General features: G+C 52.3%; 5 protein-coding genes across 5 annotated transcripts in view; 2 read left to right on the top strand and 3 right to left on the bottom strand.

Annotated features, from left to right (window-relative positions):
• ENH_00046420 (hypothetical protein, conserved) overlaps positions 1 to 1,058 on the bottom strand; it is a gene marked incomplete at both ends in the record, with an annotated part of 12,177 nt that extends 11,119 nt beyond the window's left edge. The window contains one exon of the mRNA XM_013581016.1: positions 1 to 1,058. This exon is cut by the window's left edge and continues 2,002 nt beyond it. Within this exon, the coding sequence (XP_013436470.1) occupies positions 1 to 1,058 (1,058 nt within the window).
• A 925-nt stretch (positions 1,059 to 1,983) lies between these two features.
• On the top strand, positions 1,984 to 6,301 carry ENH_00046410 (hypothetical protein, conserved; the record flags this gene model as incomplete). The annotated part of the gene is made up of 4 exons (XM_013581015.1): positions 1,984 to 2,020; positions 2,250 to 2,971; positions 3,455 to 5,360; positions 6,015 to 6,301. 4 exons carry the CDS (start codon positions 1,984 to 1,986, stop codon positions 6,299 to 6,301), a joined length of 2,952 nt encoding a protein of 983 aa, XP_013436469.1.
• Positions 6,302 to 9,830: 3,529 nt separating this feature from the next.
• ENH_00046400 (hypothetical protein, conserved) lies at positions 9,831 to 11,511 on the top strand (the record flags this gene model as incomplete). Its single annotated transcript, XM_013581014.1, has 4 exons — positions 9,831 to 10,108; positions 10,215 to 10,512; positions 10,608 to 10,892; positions 11,023 to 11,511. The coding sequence occupies 4 exons, from the start codon at positions 9,831 to 9,833 to the stop codon at positions 11,509 to 11,511; spliced, it is 1,350 nt and encodes a 449-aa protein (XP_013436468.1).
• Positions 11,512 to 11,899: 388 nt separating this feature from the next.
• Positions 11,900 to 12,652, bottom strand: ENH_00046390 (hypothetical protein, conserved; the record flags this gene model as incomplete). The annotated part of the gene is made up of 4 exons (XM_013581013.1): positions 11,900 to 12,065; positions 12,128 to 12,255; positions 12,316 to 12,470; positions 12,535 to 12,652. The coding sequence occupies 4 exons, from the start codon at positions 12,650 to 12,652 to the stop codon at positions 11,900 to 11,902; spliced, it is 567 nt and encodes a 188-aa protein (XP_013436467.1).
• Positions 12,653 to 13,817: 1,165 nt separating this feature from the next.
• Positions 13,818 to 14,905, bottom strand: ENH_00046380 (RNA recognition motif-containing protein, putative; the record flags this gene model as incomplete). Its single annotated transcript, XM_013581012.1, has 5 exons — positions 13,818 to 13,987; positions 14,129 to 14,216; positions 14,342 to 14,375; positions 14,562 to 14,673; positions 14,778 to 14,905. Coding segments are annotated over 5 exons (532 nt in total), but the record flags the coding sequence as incomplete, so codon positions are not given.
• Positions 14,906 to 15,000: the final 95 nt, after the last annotated feature.

Here is a 15,000-nt window from a genome sequence, read left to right as displayed (position 1 = left end):
GCGGGCGCAGCAGCAGCAGCAGCGACGTGGGCAGAGAGGAGCTCCCTGCACTGCTGCGCCTGCTGCATCAGCAGCTGCTGCCGCCTCCGGGCCCTTTCGCAGCTTTCTGCTTCTTGAGCTTCTTTTGCTGCATGCAGCTGCTGCAGCAGCTGCGCATTGAACTCCGCTTGGCTCTGCGCCGAAGGCAGCCGCAGCCACATTTGCTGCAGCACTTCTTCCACGTCCCGCTCGCCCCCCACAGAGGGGCCCCCGGGGGGCCCCCCTGCGGGGCCCCCCGCCCCCGGGGGGCCCCCGGGGGGCCCCCCCGGGGGCCCCCCCGGGGGGCCCCCCGGAGCCACGGGGGCCCCCGGGGCCCCCGGGGCCCCCGAGGCGCGGGGGCCCTCTGCAGGCCGGGGCGAGCGGGGGGAAGAGGGGCCCCCCGAGGGGGGCAGGGGGGCCCCCGGGGGGCTGGCGAGGCCCTGGCGCTGGAGGCTGAGTTCGAACTGTTGAATGGAGTCGAAGAGTTGGGCCCTGGCGGCGGGACTTGAAGAAGTTTTTGTTTTGTGAGGAAAAGAAGAAGTGAAGGAAAGGGCGGGGCCCGCGGGCGCGGCGCGAGGTGGAGATACACCCGAAGCGCCCGGCGGCGCAGCTTTCCGAGTTGGGCCTTTCGGGGACTTTTCAGTTTTTTCTTTTTGCGGTTTTTGAGACTGAGCCGCGGGGGGGGCTGCTGAGGCCCCTTGCTGCTGCTGCTGCTGCTGCTGCTGCTGCTGCTGCTCAGCAGCAGCGCGAATCCGCTGCAGCAGCCGCGCTGCTGCGCCCGACTTGCTGCTGACTATGTTCTGCACGGAAGCTGCACTTAGCCGAATTCCGACTGTCTCCAAAGCTGGCCGCAAAGCCGCGAAGTTCTGCGCCTGCGCGGCCGCGCCGCCGCAGCCCGCGAAGCCCCGCAGGTCCCGCAGCAGCGACAGCCGCAGCAGCACTTCCGCGAAGAGGAAGCCGTCGGAGAAGTCCGTTTCCACGCAAACGATGGGCTTGGAAAGCTCCAGGCTTTCCAGCCAGTGCAGAAGAGAAATGCTCATTTCTTTTTCGAAAAAAAGGAAAAAAAAGCAGCTCAAAATGCCATTTTCCGGCTAAGTGACCCTGCTGCTGCTGCTGCTGCACCGTGCAGACAAACCCCCGACTTAGTTCAACTTCACTCTCTCGCGCCACCACTTTCGACTTCTTCGCTTCTTTGCTTCTTTAATTCAAATTAATTCGCCTTTTAGTGCCTTTTCGCTAAAAAACGCCGCAAAAAGCCCTCCTTCAACTCCCCGGCTTCCGGGGCTGCAGATATTCAACTTTGGGACTCGCCGCGGCAGCCACAACGCAAACGCGCAAAAAACTCCACTTCGAACTTTAAATTCAAAATTCCCAATTATTCAAACGCTCTTTAAATGCTTTTCGTCCTTCAAAGTCCTCATTTCCCCCTCAGCTGCGGGGTTTCCCCGCGATCACGTCCAGCGCGCCGCAGTGCAGACTAACGGGGAAGTCCTGCGGCGGCGTGCAAACTTAATAGCCGCTGATCCGCGGAAATATGAATTCAAATATCAAATTCGGAAAGTCAAAGGCCGAAAGGCTTTTGAAATGCCGGCGGTTGCGGCAGTTTGCGCAGCCGCCTCGCCTGGGAAACAAAATGGAAAGCGGCTCGATGTGGAGCCCTGGGCGACTGAAAACAACCGCTTTTGGCCTTTTCGGAATTAATTTTGCAAAATAAAGTTAACTAAAAGCTTAATATGAAATTTAGAATTAATTTATTCCGCATTGTGTCGCCTTCGTTTCGAGTGTCTCCCGCGTGCAAGATCTCGACAGAATATATGCTCATGTCGGCCTTTGCAGGCTTCCGTTCACCTCTTTCTTTAAACATTTGCCATTAAAAATGATGCCAAAAAGTCTGAATGATTTAAAACTTCACATGGCATATTCTCAAAGATCGGAGCTCGTCGCGCCGGACCTCTCGCCACCGGAATGCCGGGAATACAGCGCTTTCAATTTGAATTCGACGGTAATCTTTTTTGTTTTGCATTTCTCACGACATAGTTGCACAAATTACTCGTTAGGAAGCCCAAAATACGCAAGGATACTGGCCTTCTCAGCAGCGGTGGAACGCAAACCTGTACAGCGGCGCAGCCGCCGCCGCTGCCGACTGCACTTCCCTGCCCCCCAAACGCCCCTCCCCACAAACTGCGCATGCACTCGAGACCCACTCCAGCTTTTATGAGCACGAGAGGCAGAGTTCGGGGGGCCCGGGGCCCCCCCCCCTCGCTGCAGCGCGGAGTTCAGCAGCGGACTTGAGCGCCACAGCTTTCCCCCCTGGGCCCCCAGCCAGACGCAGCCCGCGGCGCGGGCCTATTGCTCTGGCCTGGGGGCAAGCAAATCGCCCCAGGGGCCCCAGGGGCCCCAGGGGCCCCAGGGGCCCCCTTCGAGGCCCGAGGGGGCCCCCCAAACTGTTTTGCCTTACCCATTTTCTTCGAGCTCCCAGTCGCTGTCCTTAAGGACAAACTGCTCCTACGAGCAGCAGCGGGCCTCTCTGCCCGACAGCAGCCTCCGCAGCAACCCCGCTGCTGCTTTGGGCGCCTTTTGGGGCCACAGGCAGCAGCAGCAGCAGCAGCAGCAGCAGCAGCAGCAGCAGCAGCAGCAGAAAGCCCCGCGGGAGAACTGGTGCATGCCAGCAGCAGCTCAAGAAGCTGCTGCTGCTTCGCTGCGAGAAGCAGCAGCAGCAGCAGCAGCAGCTTGTGACGGCTCCCAGGGCTTTTCCTTTCCCCTCCCCCTTTCCCAAGACTGCAGCAGACACACAACCCAAAAAGAAGCAGCACAAGTGCCAGCAGCAGCAGCAGCCTCAAAGGCCCAGGGGGCCCCCGGGGCCCCCGGGGCCCCGGGGGCCCCCGGGGGCCCCGGGGGCCCCCCTGGGTCTCGGGCTAGTGTGTCTCAGTGCTGTTCAACTCAGGCGGACACAGTGAGTTCGCCGCAGCGTGCTGCTGCTGCTGCTGCTGCTGCTGCTGCAGCTGCCTGCGACCCTCCCAAGGCAAGTCTGCGCAGCTCGAAGAGTCTTTTGAAAAGAAGTTAATTTGAAACAAACAGGCGAGGAAGCCCACAGTGCTGCAGCAGTACATGCGGCTGGAGGGCATCCTGCAGCACAGCAGCAAATACAGGTTTGTTGAGTTGCTGCTGCTTCCAGATCTTCTTTGTTTCACGCTGCTGCTGCGGTGTACGTACACCGCAGGTACCTCAAGTACTGCGACAGCAAGGCCGCTGCCGACTCGAAGGCCCGCTTTTGGCTGAAGTGTAAGGCAGCAAAACCCCACTGACGCAGCAGCAGCAGCAGCAGCAACAGCAGCAAACCCCTGCAGGCGCCTACTGCTCTTCTAATCGGATTTACCGCAAACACGAAACTCTGAGGAAACACATGGAGACAGAAGCCTGTGGCTGGAACGCACAGGAGCTCTCATCAAGCTCTCAGCAGCTGCTGGCAGCAAACGCCAAACTGCAGCAGCAGCAGCAGCAGCAGCAGCAGCAGCAGCAGCAGCAGCAGCAGCGGAAACGGCCGAGTGGGGAGACAGAGCGCAGCAGCGGGGAACAAGAAGGCAATAAAAGAGCACTCACCGCAAGTGCAGCAGCAAAGGGCGACGGCTGTGCCGGCAGCTTTAGAGCCTTGGAGTGGCAGCAACGGCAGCAGCAGCAACAGCAGCAGCAGCAGCAACAGCAGCAGCAGCAACAGCAGCAGCAGCAGCAGCGGCAGCAGCAGCCACAAGAAGAGCAACAACAGGCCTTTTCACATCGGGAAAGGCAAGGAGATAGAGCAGCAGCAGCAGCAGCAGAGCTGCACCAGCTGGACTGTCTGCAGCCAAGCATGAGTTATTATCCCTTCAACAGAGCAGCAGCAGCAGCAGCAGCAGCAGCAAGGGAAGGCAGAAGCATGAGCAGCATGAACCCTTATTTGTACTTGGGACTAGCGAGCCGCCAGCTGCAAGCAGCACCTCCAGCTGCTGCTGCTGCTGCTGCTGCTGCTGCTGCCAACAGGCAGCAAGCAGCATGCAGCATGGGCTTCTCCAGGACTCTCTTGCCTGAGTCCCATCGTTTTCGCTGCAGCGAAACGCAGCTGGCTGCCTTTGCGGCCTCCACAGCCTCCCACCCAGCAGCAGCAGCAGCAGCAGCAGCAGCAGCAGCAGCAGCAGCAGGGGAGCAGCAGCTGTCGTCGAAGGCATCGGATGTCTCGACTTGTTTGGAAGAGCTGCCCCTGGAGCAGCTGCTGCGGCGCCTTTCGAAGCAAGACGTGCAAATGCTCATACAATCGACGCTGCGCCCCGCAGCAGAGGAGCAGCAGCAAGCAGCAGCAGAAGCAGCAGCAGCAGAAGCAGCAGCAGCAGAAGAGGCAGCAGCAGAAGAGGCAGCAGCAGAAGAGGCAGCAGCAGAAGCAGCGGCAGCAGAAGCGGCGGCAGCAGAAGCAGCGGAGGCAGAAGCAGCAGCAGTAGCTGCCGCTGCTGCCGCTATGGCTGCTGCAGCACGAACGCCGCAGCCAGCAGCAACAGCGGCTGCTGCTGCTGCTTCTGCTGTTGCTGCTGCTTCTGCTGTTGCTGCGGCACAAACGCCACGGCCAGAAGGTGCAATAGAAACAGCTGCAGCTGCAGCAGCACAGGCGCCGGCAACAGAACCCGCAGCAGCAGCAACAACGGCAGCAGCAACTGCAGCAGCAGCAGCAGCAGCAGCGGCAGCAATGGAGCCAGCGGCAGAGACAACAGCAGGTGCAGCAGCAGCAGCAGCAGCAGCAGCAGCAGTGGCTCTCCCTGCCTCTCGAAAGCTGCACAACCGGACGCATGCAGCAGCAACAAAAGCAGAAGGGCCCCTCAGCAGCTCCAAGGCAGCAGCAGCAAAGGCCAAGAAGACACAAAAGCCAGAAGCTGAAGTCAAAAGCAAAGGGAGAAAGATAAAAGAAAAAAAAGAAAAGTTCAATAAATTAATTCCCACTTTTGCTGCCAACGCCTGCCACATCAGACGCTCTCTTCCTGAATCCTATCAATCCCCTGGGGGCGAGCAGCAGCAGCAGCAGCAGCAGCAGCACGAGCAGCAGCAGCACGAGCAGCAGCAGCACGAGCAGCAGCAGCACGAGCAGACGCCGGAAGAGGCACCCGCCGGTGCTGTTGAGACTTCAGTTCCTTCAACGGCAGCAGCAGCAGCAACAACAGCAACAGCAGCAGCAACAGAAGCAGCAGCAGCAGCAGCAGCAACAGAAGCAGCAGCAGCAACAGCAGCAGCAGGCAGCAGCAGCAGCACGAAGCCGAGCACAAAGCTGCCCGCTAAAAAGTACCGCAGCTGCGGTGTACAGACAATCTTGCAAATGGAATACTGTAAGCGGCTTCTTCATTGCTATTTATTTATTTATTTATTTATTTATTTATTTATTTATTTATTTATTTATTTATTTATTTATTTATTTATTATTTATTATTTATTTATTATTTATTTATTTATTTATTGAATTTATTGAATTTATCTCGTGTGCGCCGCAGTGGAGGAGGCGCTGCTGTGTTACGCGTCGAGCAGCAGAAGGAGCAGCAAAAAGAAGTTGAAAATGAAAACAGAAAAAGAAATTAAAAACAAAAAAGGAAAAGAAAAAGAAATTCAAAAAGAAACAGAAAAGGAAATTAAAAACAAAAAAGGAAAAGAAAAAGAAATTCAAAAAGAAGAAACAGAAAAAGAAATTAAAAACAAAAAAAGGAAAAGAAAAAGAAATTCAAAAAGAAGAAACAGAAAAAGAAATTAAAAACAAAAATGAATCCAAAAAAGAAATCAAAACCAAAAAGAGGCAGCAGCAGCGAAGTGACACTGCAGCAGCACACAAGGGCGCAGCAAGCGAAGCAAGCAGCAAAGTCAGTAGGACATTTCTTCATTAATTAACTAATTAATTAATTAATTAATTAATTAATTAATTAATTAATTAGTTAATTAATTAATTAATTGATTAATTAATTACTTTTATTTGTTTATTTCTTTTGATTCAGCCGGAGGAAAAGAAAGATGCGCTGCATGCGCTCCGCAGCAGCAGCCGGGGGACTCGCAGCAAGTTGAACAGGGGAGGCAGCGAAGCAGCAGCAAAAGCTGCAGCTCCAGCAGCAGCAGTAGCAGCAGCTCCAGCAGCAGCAGCACCAGCAGCAGCAGCAGCAGCAGCAGCTCCAGCAGCAGCAGCAGCAGCAGCAGCTCCAGCAGCAGCAGCACCAGCAGCAGCAACAGCAACAAAGAAAAGTCAAAGGACTTCGAATTTGCTTCGAGACAAACACCAGGAGTCTGAGGCGAGTGCAACAACTCTTTAAATGCATCTGAAGCAGCAGCAGCAGCTTTGCTTCTTTCGCTGCTGCAGGTCTCTTGCTGCTGCTGCTGCTGCTGCTGCTGCTGCTGCTGCTGCTGCTGCTGCTGCTGCTGCTAGAGTTATTAAGTTTCTTGCTTTTGACTTCCCAGTTGGCATTTTAGTTTGATTTATTGCGCACTTTCTTTTTATTTGTTCTATTCTTTGTTTGATTATTAAAAAGCAAACAGCAAATGGATTTAATTGCATTTAAATTTGCATTTAATTTCTTTTATTTCTTTTCCTTTCCAGGCGCTGCGGCAGCAGAGCGTCGAGTCGCCCTGGCTGCTGGTCGGGGCGGATCTTTTGATTTCGGAGAAGTGTAAGTTGCTGTTCCTTTCGGACTTGAACTCCGCAATTAAAAGGCTCTGCTGCTGCTGCTGCTGCTGCTGCTGCTGCTGCTGCTGCTGCTGCTGCTGCTGCTGCTGCTGCTGCTGGGGTTTTGATTTGATTGCAGGTTTTCATGTTTGTTGCTGCTGCAGACTGCGACTTGTGGGAAAGCTGTACTGTCACTTCTTACTTCCCGCACACCCAGCGCCACGAGGTGTCTGTACACTCCAGCGGCAGCCTCAAGCGCCTCAGGCTTTCTGAACTGCAGCTGCGCCTTCAGAAATAAATTTATTTCTTTTTATTTCTTTTTATTTCTTTTTATTTCTTTTATTTCTTTTATTTCTTTTATTTCTTTTGGACATTCCCATTTCTTGAACAGACTCGGCTTCTTTTAGAGAATTTATTTCTTTTTATTTCTTTTAATTTCTTTTAATTTCTTTTAATTTCTTTTATTTCTTTTATTTCTTTTGGACATTCCCATTTCTTGAACAGACTCTTCTTCTTTTAGAGCTGCTTTTTCCCTTTAGCAGCTCCGTTTGTGTCTTCTCTTTTCTTTTTTCTTCAAGAGTCCGTACACCTCTCTGTTCAAAAATTGCATTTCAGTTGACAAATTCTTCTTTTGATTCATTTAACTCCTCAGTTCCTCTCCAGGGCCTTCCAGTTCTCTTCTCCTCCTTTTCTCTTCGCCGCATTTCGCAAAAAGCTGCTTCGAATTCGCCTTTACTTGCAAAGCGAAAAAACTTTCCGAAAAGCCTTCGAAGTTTTCCGCTCGGAGTTGAACTCAGTTGAGTTCCAACTCGAGTTCAAACGCAGAAGTTCAACTGCGGGCAAAAGCTTTCATGAAAAGACAAAAGGAGGAAAAGTGAAGAAAAAAGAAAATAAATGAAAAGACAAAAGGAGGGAAAGTGAAAAGAAAAGAAAATAAATAGAAAAGATAAAAGGAGGGAAAGTGAAAAGAAGAAAAAAGAAAATAAATGAAAAGACAAAAGGAGAGGAAAAAGAAGAGAAAAGGAAATAAATAGAAAAGATAAAAGGAGAGGAAAGTGCAGAGAAAAGAAAAGAAAATAAATGAAAAGGTAAAAGGAGAGGAAAGTGAAAAGAAAAGAAAAGAAGACAAAAGGAGAGGAAAGTGAAAAGAAAAGAAAAGAAATGAAAAGACAAAAGGCGGACTTTCGAAGGCAAAGTTCGCTGCGTTGAAAACTCCGCGGCAACTTCGAAAGCCGCGGGGCGAACTGACTTGAGCTGCTGCTTTCTTGAAAGTCTTTTCTTCTTTTCTTTCTTTTCTTTCTTTTCTTTTCTTTTTTCTTTCTTTTCTTCCTTTTCTTTTCCTTTCTTTTCTTTTCTTTTCTTTTCTTTTCTTTTCTTTTCTTTTCTTTTCTTTTTTCTTTCTTTTCTTTTCTTTTTTTTTTTCTTTCTTTTCTTTTCTTTTTTCTTTTCTTTATTTCCCAAAGACGATAAAATGCTTGCCGGCAGTTTGCAGAAGAAAAGCAGCAAAGCACTTCACGCCGCCTTTCGTCTCAGCGTCAAATTCGCACTTGCAAACGAACTGACTGACAAAACGCCCGAGCGCCTTTCTCAGCAATCCGCCCGCGAGAGTCGAAAGCCTTCCAACTAACTTCACAATCTGAATACAGTAAAGCTGCTTTCCAACAGCACTGCTTTCCAACAGCACTGCTTTCCAACAGTTTTGCTTTACAACAGTGCTGCTTTACAACAGTTTTGCTTTCCAACAGCACTGCTTTCCAACAGTTTTGCTTTACAACAGTGCTGCTTTGCAACAGTTTTGCTTTCCAACAGCACTGCTTTCCAACAGAGCTGCTTTGCAATAGTTTGGCTTTCCAATAGAGCTGCTTTACAGAAGTTTTGCTTTCCAACAGTGCTGCTTTCCAATAGTTTTGCTTTCCAACAGCACTGCTTTCCAACAGAGCTGCTTTCTCAGCAATCCGCCCGCAAGAATTGAAAGACTTCTAAATAACTTAATAACTGCTTTCCAACAGCACTGCTTTCCAATAGTTTTGCTTTCCAACAGCACTGCTTTCCAACAGTTTTGCTTTCCAACAGCACTGCTTTGGAATAGTTTTGCTTTGGAATAGTTTGGCTTTGCAGTGGCGCTGCTTTGCTTTGCTCCCAGCGACTGTTTCGAAGGGACGAACTCAAAAACTCGAAACTGCAAAACTCGAAACTGCAAAACTCAAAACTGCAAAACTCGAAAGTGCAAAACTCGAAACTGCAAACTGCAGCACTTTGCCGTTTTCGAACTTCGTCTGCGCAGTCGCAGCTTCGCTGCTCTCCAACTCCTCTTTTGGTTGCAGCGCCGCTCAGCAACGTTGCGGTTCCTCGCAGTCGAAGTGAAAACTTCGAAGTGCGGCTTCTCAAATGAAAAACAATAATGGAAAACGCAAATTACTTCAAGTTCAAAACGACACTTTAGCAGCTGTTCACCAGATCCTGCAGACACTCCTGGGAAGACCGAGAAGTGCTGCAGCCGACAGTAGTTGTTGAAGCTGCGTTTCAAATTAAAGCGAATTTCTCCCAAATTTATAGTTTATTTAGAGTTGAAAAGCCAAAGGGGCTGCAGGAAAACAGGAAACGAAGAAAAACTGTTCATTCGCGCAAGTTCCCTGGCTACTCGCCAGAGGCAAGACTGCACACCTTGGGGTTACCACTGGGATCTGCACACTTTAGTACAAAGCGGAATCTCAAAAGCTGTTTAAAATTTAGTTAGGAGGAAATGAAGAAATTGAGTTTCTGGCGGTAGCGATAAAGCCTAGAGAACACTTTTGCTGTGCAGAACTGAAATTCTGAATCGGTAACCTTAACAGCGGACGGCAGGGGTCCAAACTCCACGAAAAGCGCTACAAAGAGCAGATCAAGTTTCAATGCATGAACGCTTTTGATTTTTCAAAAGTCTTCAAAGATTTCTTTATTTGTTTCCTTCAGTCAGTCCTTCCCTCGGCAGCAGCCCCACTTGGGGCTGCCGCCGAGGCTCGCCCGATCCACTGCGCATTGAAGCATTTAGAAACAAACCTGAACCTGCAGCCAATGTTTTGCAGACTGTTCTCATTTTCTTGTTTCTAAACTTGCAAAGGCTCACAACTAGCGGCGTCGGTGGCGTTGCCAGTGGGGCTCGCTATGGCATTTCGAAATGGGACCAGGGCCTGAGGAAACTTCGTCGCTAAACCAAAAGGGTTCCAAAGCTGCTGACTTCGGCGCTTCCAATTCCAGCAAAAAGCTCCAACACTCGCACTTGCATGCAGCGCCGAAGACCGACTTCGCCTGCCTCACTGACGCAGAACGCCGGGACAAACTCGAGAGGCGCCTGCAGGCCCAGCTGAGGGACGGAACTCGCAGCAGAAATGTGAAGCGACTTGGAGATCCTCTAGTGAAGCACCTTCTGCGGGTGGCCGGCAACGCAGCCTACAGGTCAGCTGCAGTGGGAGTGCCGTTTGCTTCCGGGCGCCAGAGCCCTTAGTCTGGTTCTTTGCTGCGCATGCACTCCTGCTGCGTTCTTTGCATGCGCTCCGCTCAGAGACTTGCGGCAAAGCGTCATCGCCACGGGAAAGACGCTTGTATGCGAGCTACTCAGCAACTTCCCCTGCAGGCGTTTGGCCGTCCGTCGTCGAGGCTTGGCAGCGCTACAGGCTTTACTCCCTTCTCTATACAGCGCTGGAAGTCCTCCACTCAATGAACAAACCAGCAACGCAACGCACAATGCCAAAATTGAACTGCCTCTCCAGGATGCGAGGCACTCCGACTACTTCAAAACGCGCTCTCGGCTGAACACAAACGTCGAGACGCACTTTGTCAGCAACCGAATTCTACGGAAGGTACGCTAGACAACACTGAGTAGTCGTCATCTATAAGTTCGTGGTGGAGTTCAAGCCAAGGGAAATGCGCAACACCTCAATGCAAGTGCTTTCAGGTGGCGGGCTTTCAATCTTACGACGACGGCTGCGTTGCTGAGATGCGAATGCCAGATCAAGCGCAAGACTTCGCGGACATTCGGCTACTGCTCTGCCTGGGCAACATTCCGCCGTCTCTGGGACGAATAGATCAGTCAACGGCATCAAAGCACTCCGCGGAAGACCTGGATCCAGGAACAGTTGGAACATTGCTTAGAACTGCAGCTGCTCTGCAGTGGCAGGGCGCTTGGATCTTGCCGTCGTGCCCTGATGTATTCAACCCGCTTGCAATAAGGGCGTCACAGGTACGGCAGCATCACAAGTGCGACGATATCAGCATACACGATGCCACCTGAATATGGTTAAACCGTTTTAAGTTCGTTTCACTATTTTTGTATTCATGTATTTGCATGTATTTGTGTACCTTACCCATAGGGAGCTCTCTTTTGGCTACCGTATCGTCGAGGCAGTGCAGAGGAACTGATTCAGCTTTGTCGAGCTAAAGAGTTGGCTTTGTGTGTGCCTCATGAAAGTGGCACCCCCGTACGAACAGCAGGGCTTTTTGAACAAGAAAAGAAGAAGGGCGTTTGCCTTGTTCTGGATTGGAGTCTAATAAATAGTTCGATAATGGGCAGCAGCAAAAAGGAGCCAAGAGAGGACTCCACCAGTTTGCCTGAAAGTTCCCCCGTTTCCCCAGGGACTCCCAAGGACGCATCAAGACGCGCGAAAGCAAAACATTCTATCTTCAAGCCAGACATTTTTCTGTCCCTCGGTGCAGAGATTGCCCCGGAAGGAACTATGCATCTTCTGCACCCAATTACCGTAGCCTCAATGTTGATTTATCACATCAAGCACGTGCACTTCCCTTCTCTAGCCGGCTCACCTTATCTTTTTTCTGTGAAACAGAGGACTAAGGCTATGTGAAATTTGGTGTCGCGTAGCCACTACATACACTTGACAGCGAGTTCAACTGTGTTGTGAAGCATGTAGTCGAAAGCGGTCTCGAAACAAGAGTCTGGGTAAGGATACGAAGTCAAAAGTCTTGAGCTAACGACACGCGTTACGCAAGCTGCCAGATTAGACAGTGGCAGGAGCAACGGCGACGTATTCGCTGCTTGTTGCGGCGACGATGCTGGCCAGGGTTGTCGCGTAGAAAGCTGAAGGAATCGCACGTGAGCGTGTGTGTCGAACATAAGTTCCGCTCGCAAGCAGCCTACCGATCAGTGCCCGGGTGACGAATGCGACGATGTTGAGCCTCCTGAAGCGCAAGTACATTATCGTGTTCGCTGGTTGCAATTTGTTGGGTGTTCAATTACTTGACGAGAAGGGTGAAGACGAGCTCAAGCAGCATTCCAGCGAGGGCGACGTTGAAGACGGAGCGCCAGTCGCTGCTGGCGGCGACCTTCGCGAAGTAGGCCTTGGACGAGAACGCAAAGAGGGTAGCGACGTAGAAGCCGCGGACAACAATGGTGAGCTTCCTATAAGAACAACACAGCTCAACTTTGGCCGTGCGGCTTCAAGAGAGTTCGCGCTTTCCTACCAGAGGCTGCTGACGTTCGTCAACGTCTGGGCAAGCGCACGGGCAACGCCTCCCGTGTGGAACGGAGAGATGGTCATGGAGAACAGGAAGAGCTCCGTCAGGATGCCGACAGAGAGCGCCGTCAGGAACTGGAGAGGCGACAATCACTGACACCAACTCAGCCGGACTTGCAGCAGCTTCGCGCTTACCCGTCTGCGGTTGTTGCAGATGGCTTCGTCGACTTCTTCAACAGTGGCATAGCGACGGGGAAAGCCGGAGAGGGCTTCAGCTTGCTGCGCCAGAGCCGCATCTTCCGTCTTCTCTTCAGTCGCGGCTTCTTCAGTCGCGCCGGGAAGAGGGAGGCCTGGAGGCAGCCGCAGTGTTTCATGCAGCCCCAGCGGAGAAGAGATGAACCGAGACAAGCTTACCTATCACGGACGCTCCCGCGGCGTCGTGCACCAGGATGTTCAGAAGATCCTCGCTGATCTTGCTCTTGGGCAGGATCACCCCGGCCTCAGGGGCCAACGCCGCTTGACAGGCCGACATCTTGTCTAGTCGAATGGGTAGCATGAAACGGCCCTCCAACCAAAAGTTCAAAATCACAATCAGTGGACATCTGACGGCGCGCCGCCAAACTGCGCAGCTGCAACTCCCGAGCTGTCTCGACACCTCAAAGGTCATGCCACTTCGCCTCACGAACCCACACCCCCGCGCCATATTTCAGAAAGCCACCGATCACGGCTTCACTTTCAATTTTCCTGCGGCTTCTCGCCATTTTCCGCGTTCAAGAGAGTCGGAAGCAGTTGCCCCGCCGTCGTGCCTACGCCTCTCAGCTGTGAGACCATTTTCAACTGTTCAAGAACGAGTGAGCGCTGCAGTGCGCGTTCAACTGAACTACTCGGTTCATTACAACTTCGCACCACCTACAGCGAAGCAAACGCTCCGCCAATAGTTGAAATCGTTAGAGCCGTCAGAAGCGGCCGACTTGCGCATGATCTTTCCTGTTGCGCATTTCGCGCGCCTCAGTCACAGCTTAGGAAGTTGATAGACTTCAGTGGCACCTCCCCTTAGCTAATTTGCATGTGATACAATGTATGTTTATATGCTGCTGGCAAACTGACATTTTGCACAGCCCCGCAGAAGTGCTGCTCGTCGCTGCATTTCGGTGGAAAACAGTCGGTAGTCTAGCAATGCCCTCTTGAGTGAAATGTTACTTTAGTGAGTGCCTTGTTCGCGCTTCTTTGTTTCTGCGACGGCTTGTGACGAACTGCACTGCTACAAACTAAAATTGTACATGCTAGGGGAACGCGCATGCATGAATAACGAGCAAAAACATGAATTCAACGACAAATGAAAGTTGAATCGAACGATACGCATGAAAGGGTCCCGCGACTACTAAAAAGAAGAGTGGATTCGCCCTTCACACAGAGAGGGCGAATCCTCAGTAAGTTCGCAGTGAGTACGCATTCGCCCCACTAGGCTATGTGGTGGACTCTCATGACCTATCCGTGAGGGCCCTGGACTGCGCAGTGTCAAAGCCAGCAAAGCTTGCAACCTGTATCGGTTCTTTGGTGAGAAAATTGAGTCTAAACACACTGCCGGCACCATTCGAAAGAGCGGCCGTGCCAATTCAAGAACGACTTGCACGAACGACTGCTGCGGCTTTGCCTGAACTCTGCAGCCAGTGGCCGCCGTCGCTGGACGCCATGCCTTAAATGTCGTCCAGCAAGTGTGAAGAAGCTCCTGTGCCGGGCGCTGGAGCCGGGAGGGCGGGGGCAGCGCCCTTGATGTACTGGTAAGTCATGCGGCCGTAGGCCACGGGGGGCACGTAGTTCTTCCTGATCTTCGGCGCCTGGCTCGCCAAGATCTCGTGGTTCCTCGCTGCAAGAAGCAGAAGCCCGCAAAAGAGAAGCAAATAAGCTTCGGAGGAACTCTCGAATTCAAGACTACGTGAAGTGGACAAAGAGCCCGCAGTGCAGGATCCGGGGCTGCGACTTCGCCGCTGCCAGGCTGCTTGCTCACCGGCTTTGCCTCCGTTGATGTTGACGCCGAGCTTTTTGAACTTTCGAAGCGTCTTCGAATCATTCTTTTCCACTTTTGAAACGATAGACTGAAGACAAAAGAGAAGGATCGCCGGACTGCATGCAGCGCCGCGACTTTTGCACAGCCACGCAAGCAGTTGAAGGAAAGCAAGCGAACCCCCGCGCCCCCCAGCTGTCTGCAGGTTGAACTCACTGCAAGTTGTTTGTTCTTCTGCGAGTCGATTTCCCTGAGAGCAAAAACGCACAAGACGAGTTCGCCGCGAGTGCATGCGCCGCAGGCACTGCAGCAACAGCAGCGGGAGAAGCCCCGTTAGTTGAAAGCCACTCCTGTGCGGCCATTTGTCTTGGGAAAATCGAGAACTAAGTTGCTGCGGACTGCAGCAGGCGAAAGCTGAACTGAGACTTTGCTGCACCTCTCCTTCCACTTGCTGCGCAGCACCCGAATGGGTCTGTTGCCGACGTATTTGTAGTTCATTTCCTTCAGCGCCTTCAGCATGTCGTTGGGGTCCGTGAAGGACACAAAGCCTGCAAGCAGCAGCAAACTCCACGCCAGCTGTCTTTCAGCGCTTCAGCAGCAGCAGCGCCGCCTGCTGCTGCTGCTGCTGCTGCTGCTGCAGCAGAAGGCTCACCGTAGCCCTTGGTCTTTCCCGTTCTCTTGTCGCGAACGACGCGGGCCTTGTCGAAGGACTTGTACTTGCGGAAGGCACTCGCGAGGACTTCGTCCGTGACTTCGTTTCCCAAGTCCCCGCAAAAGACCCTGACGACGCCCGAAAAAGCCCAACAGCCCGTCTCCAGCAGCAGCAGCAGCAGCAGCAGCAGCAGCAGCAGCAGCAGCAGCAGCAGCAGCAGCAG

This window comes from Eimeria necatrix, genomic scaffold (genome assembly GCF_000499385.1).
Source record: "Eimeria necatrix Houghton genomic scaffold, Enh_scaff354, whole genome shotgun sequence".
NCBI lineage: Eukaryota > Apicomplexa > Conoidasida > Eucoccidiorida > Eimeriidae > Eimeria > Eimeria necatrix.
The sequence above is the reverse complement of the archived record's forward strand: the minus strand, read 5'-3'. Positions and strand labels throughout refer to the sequence as shown.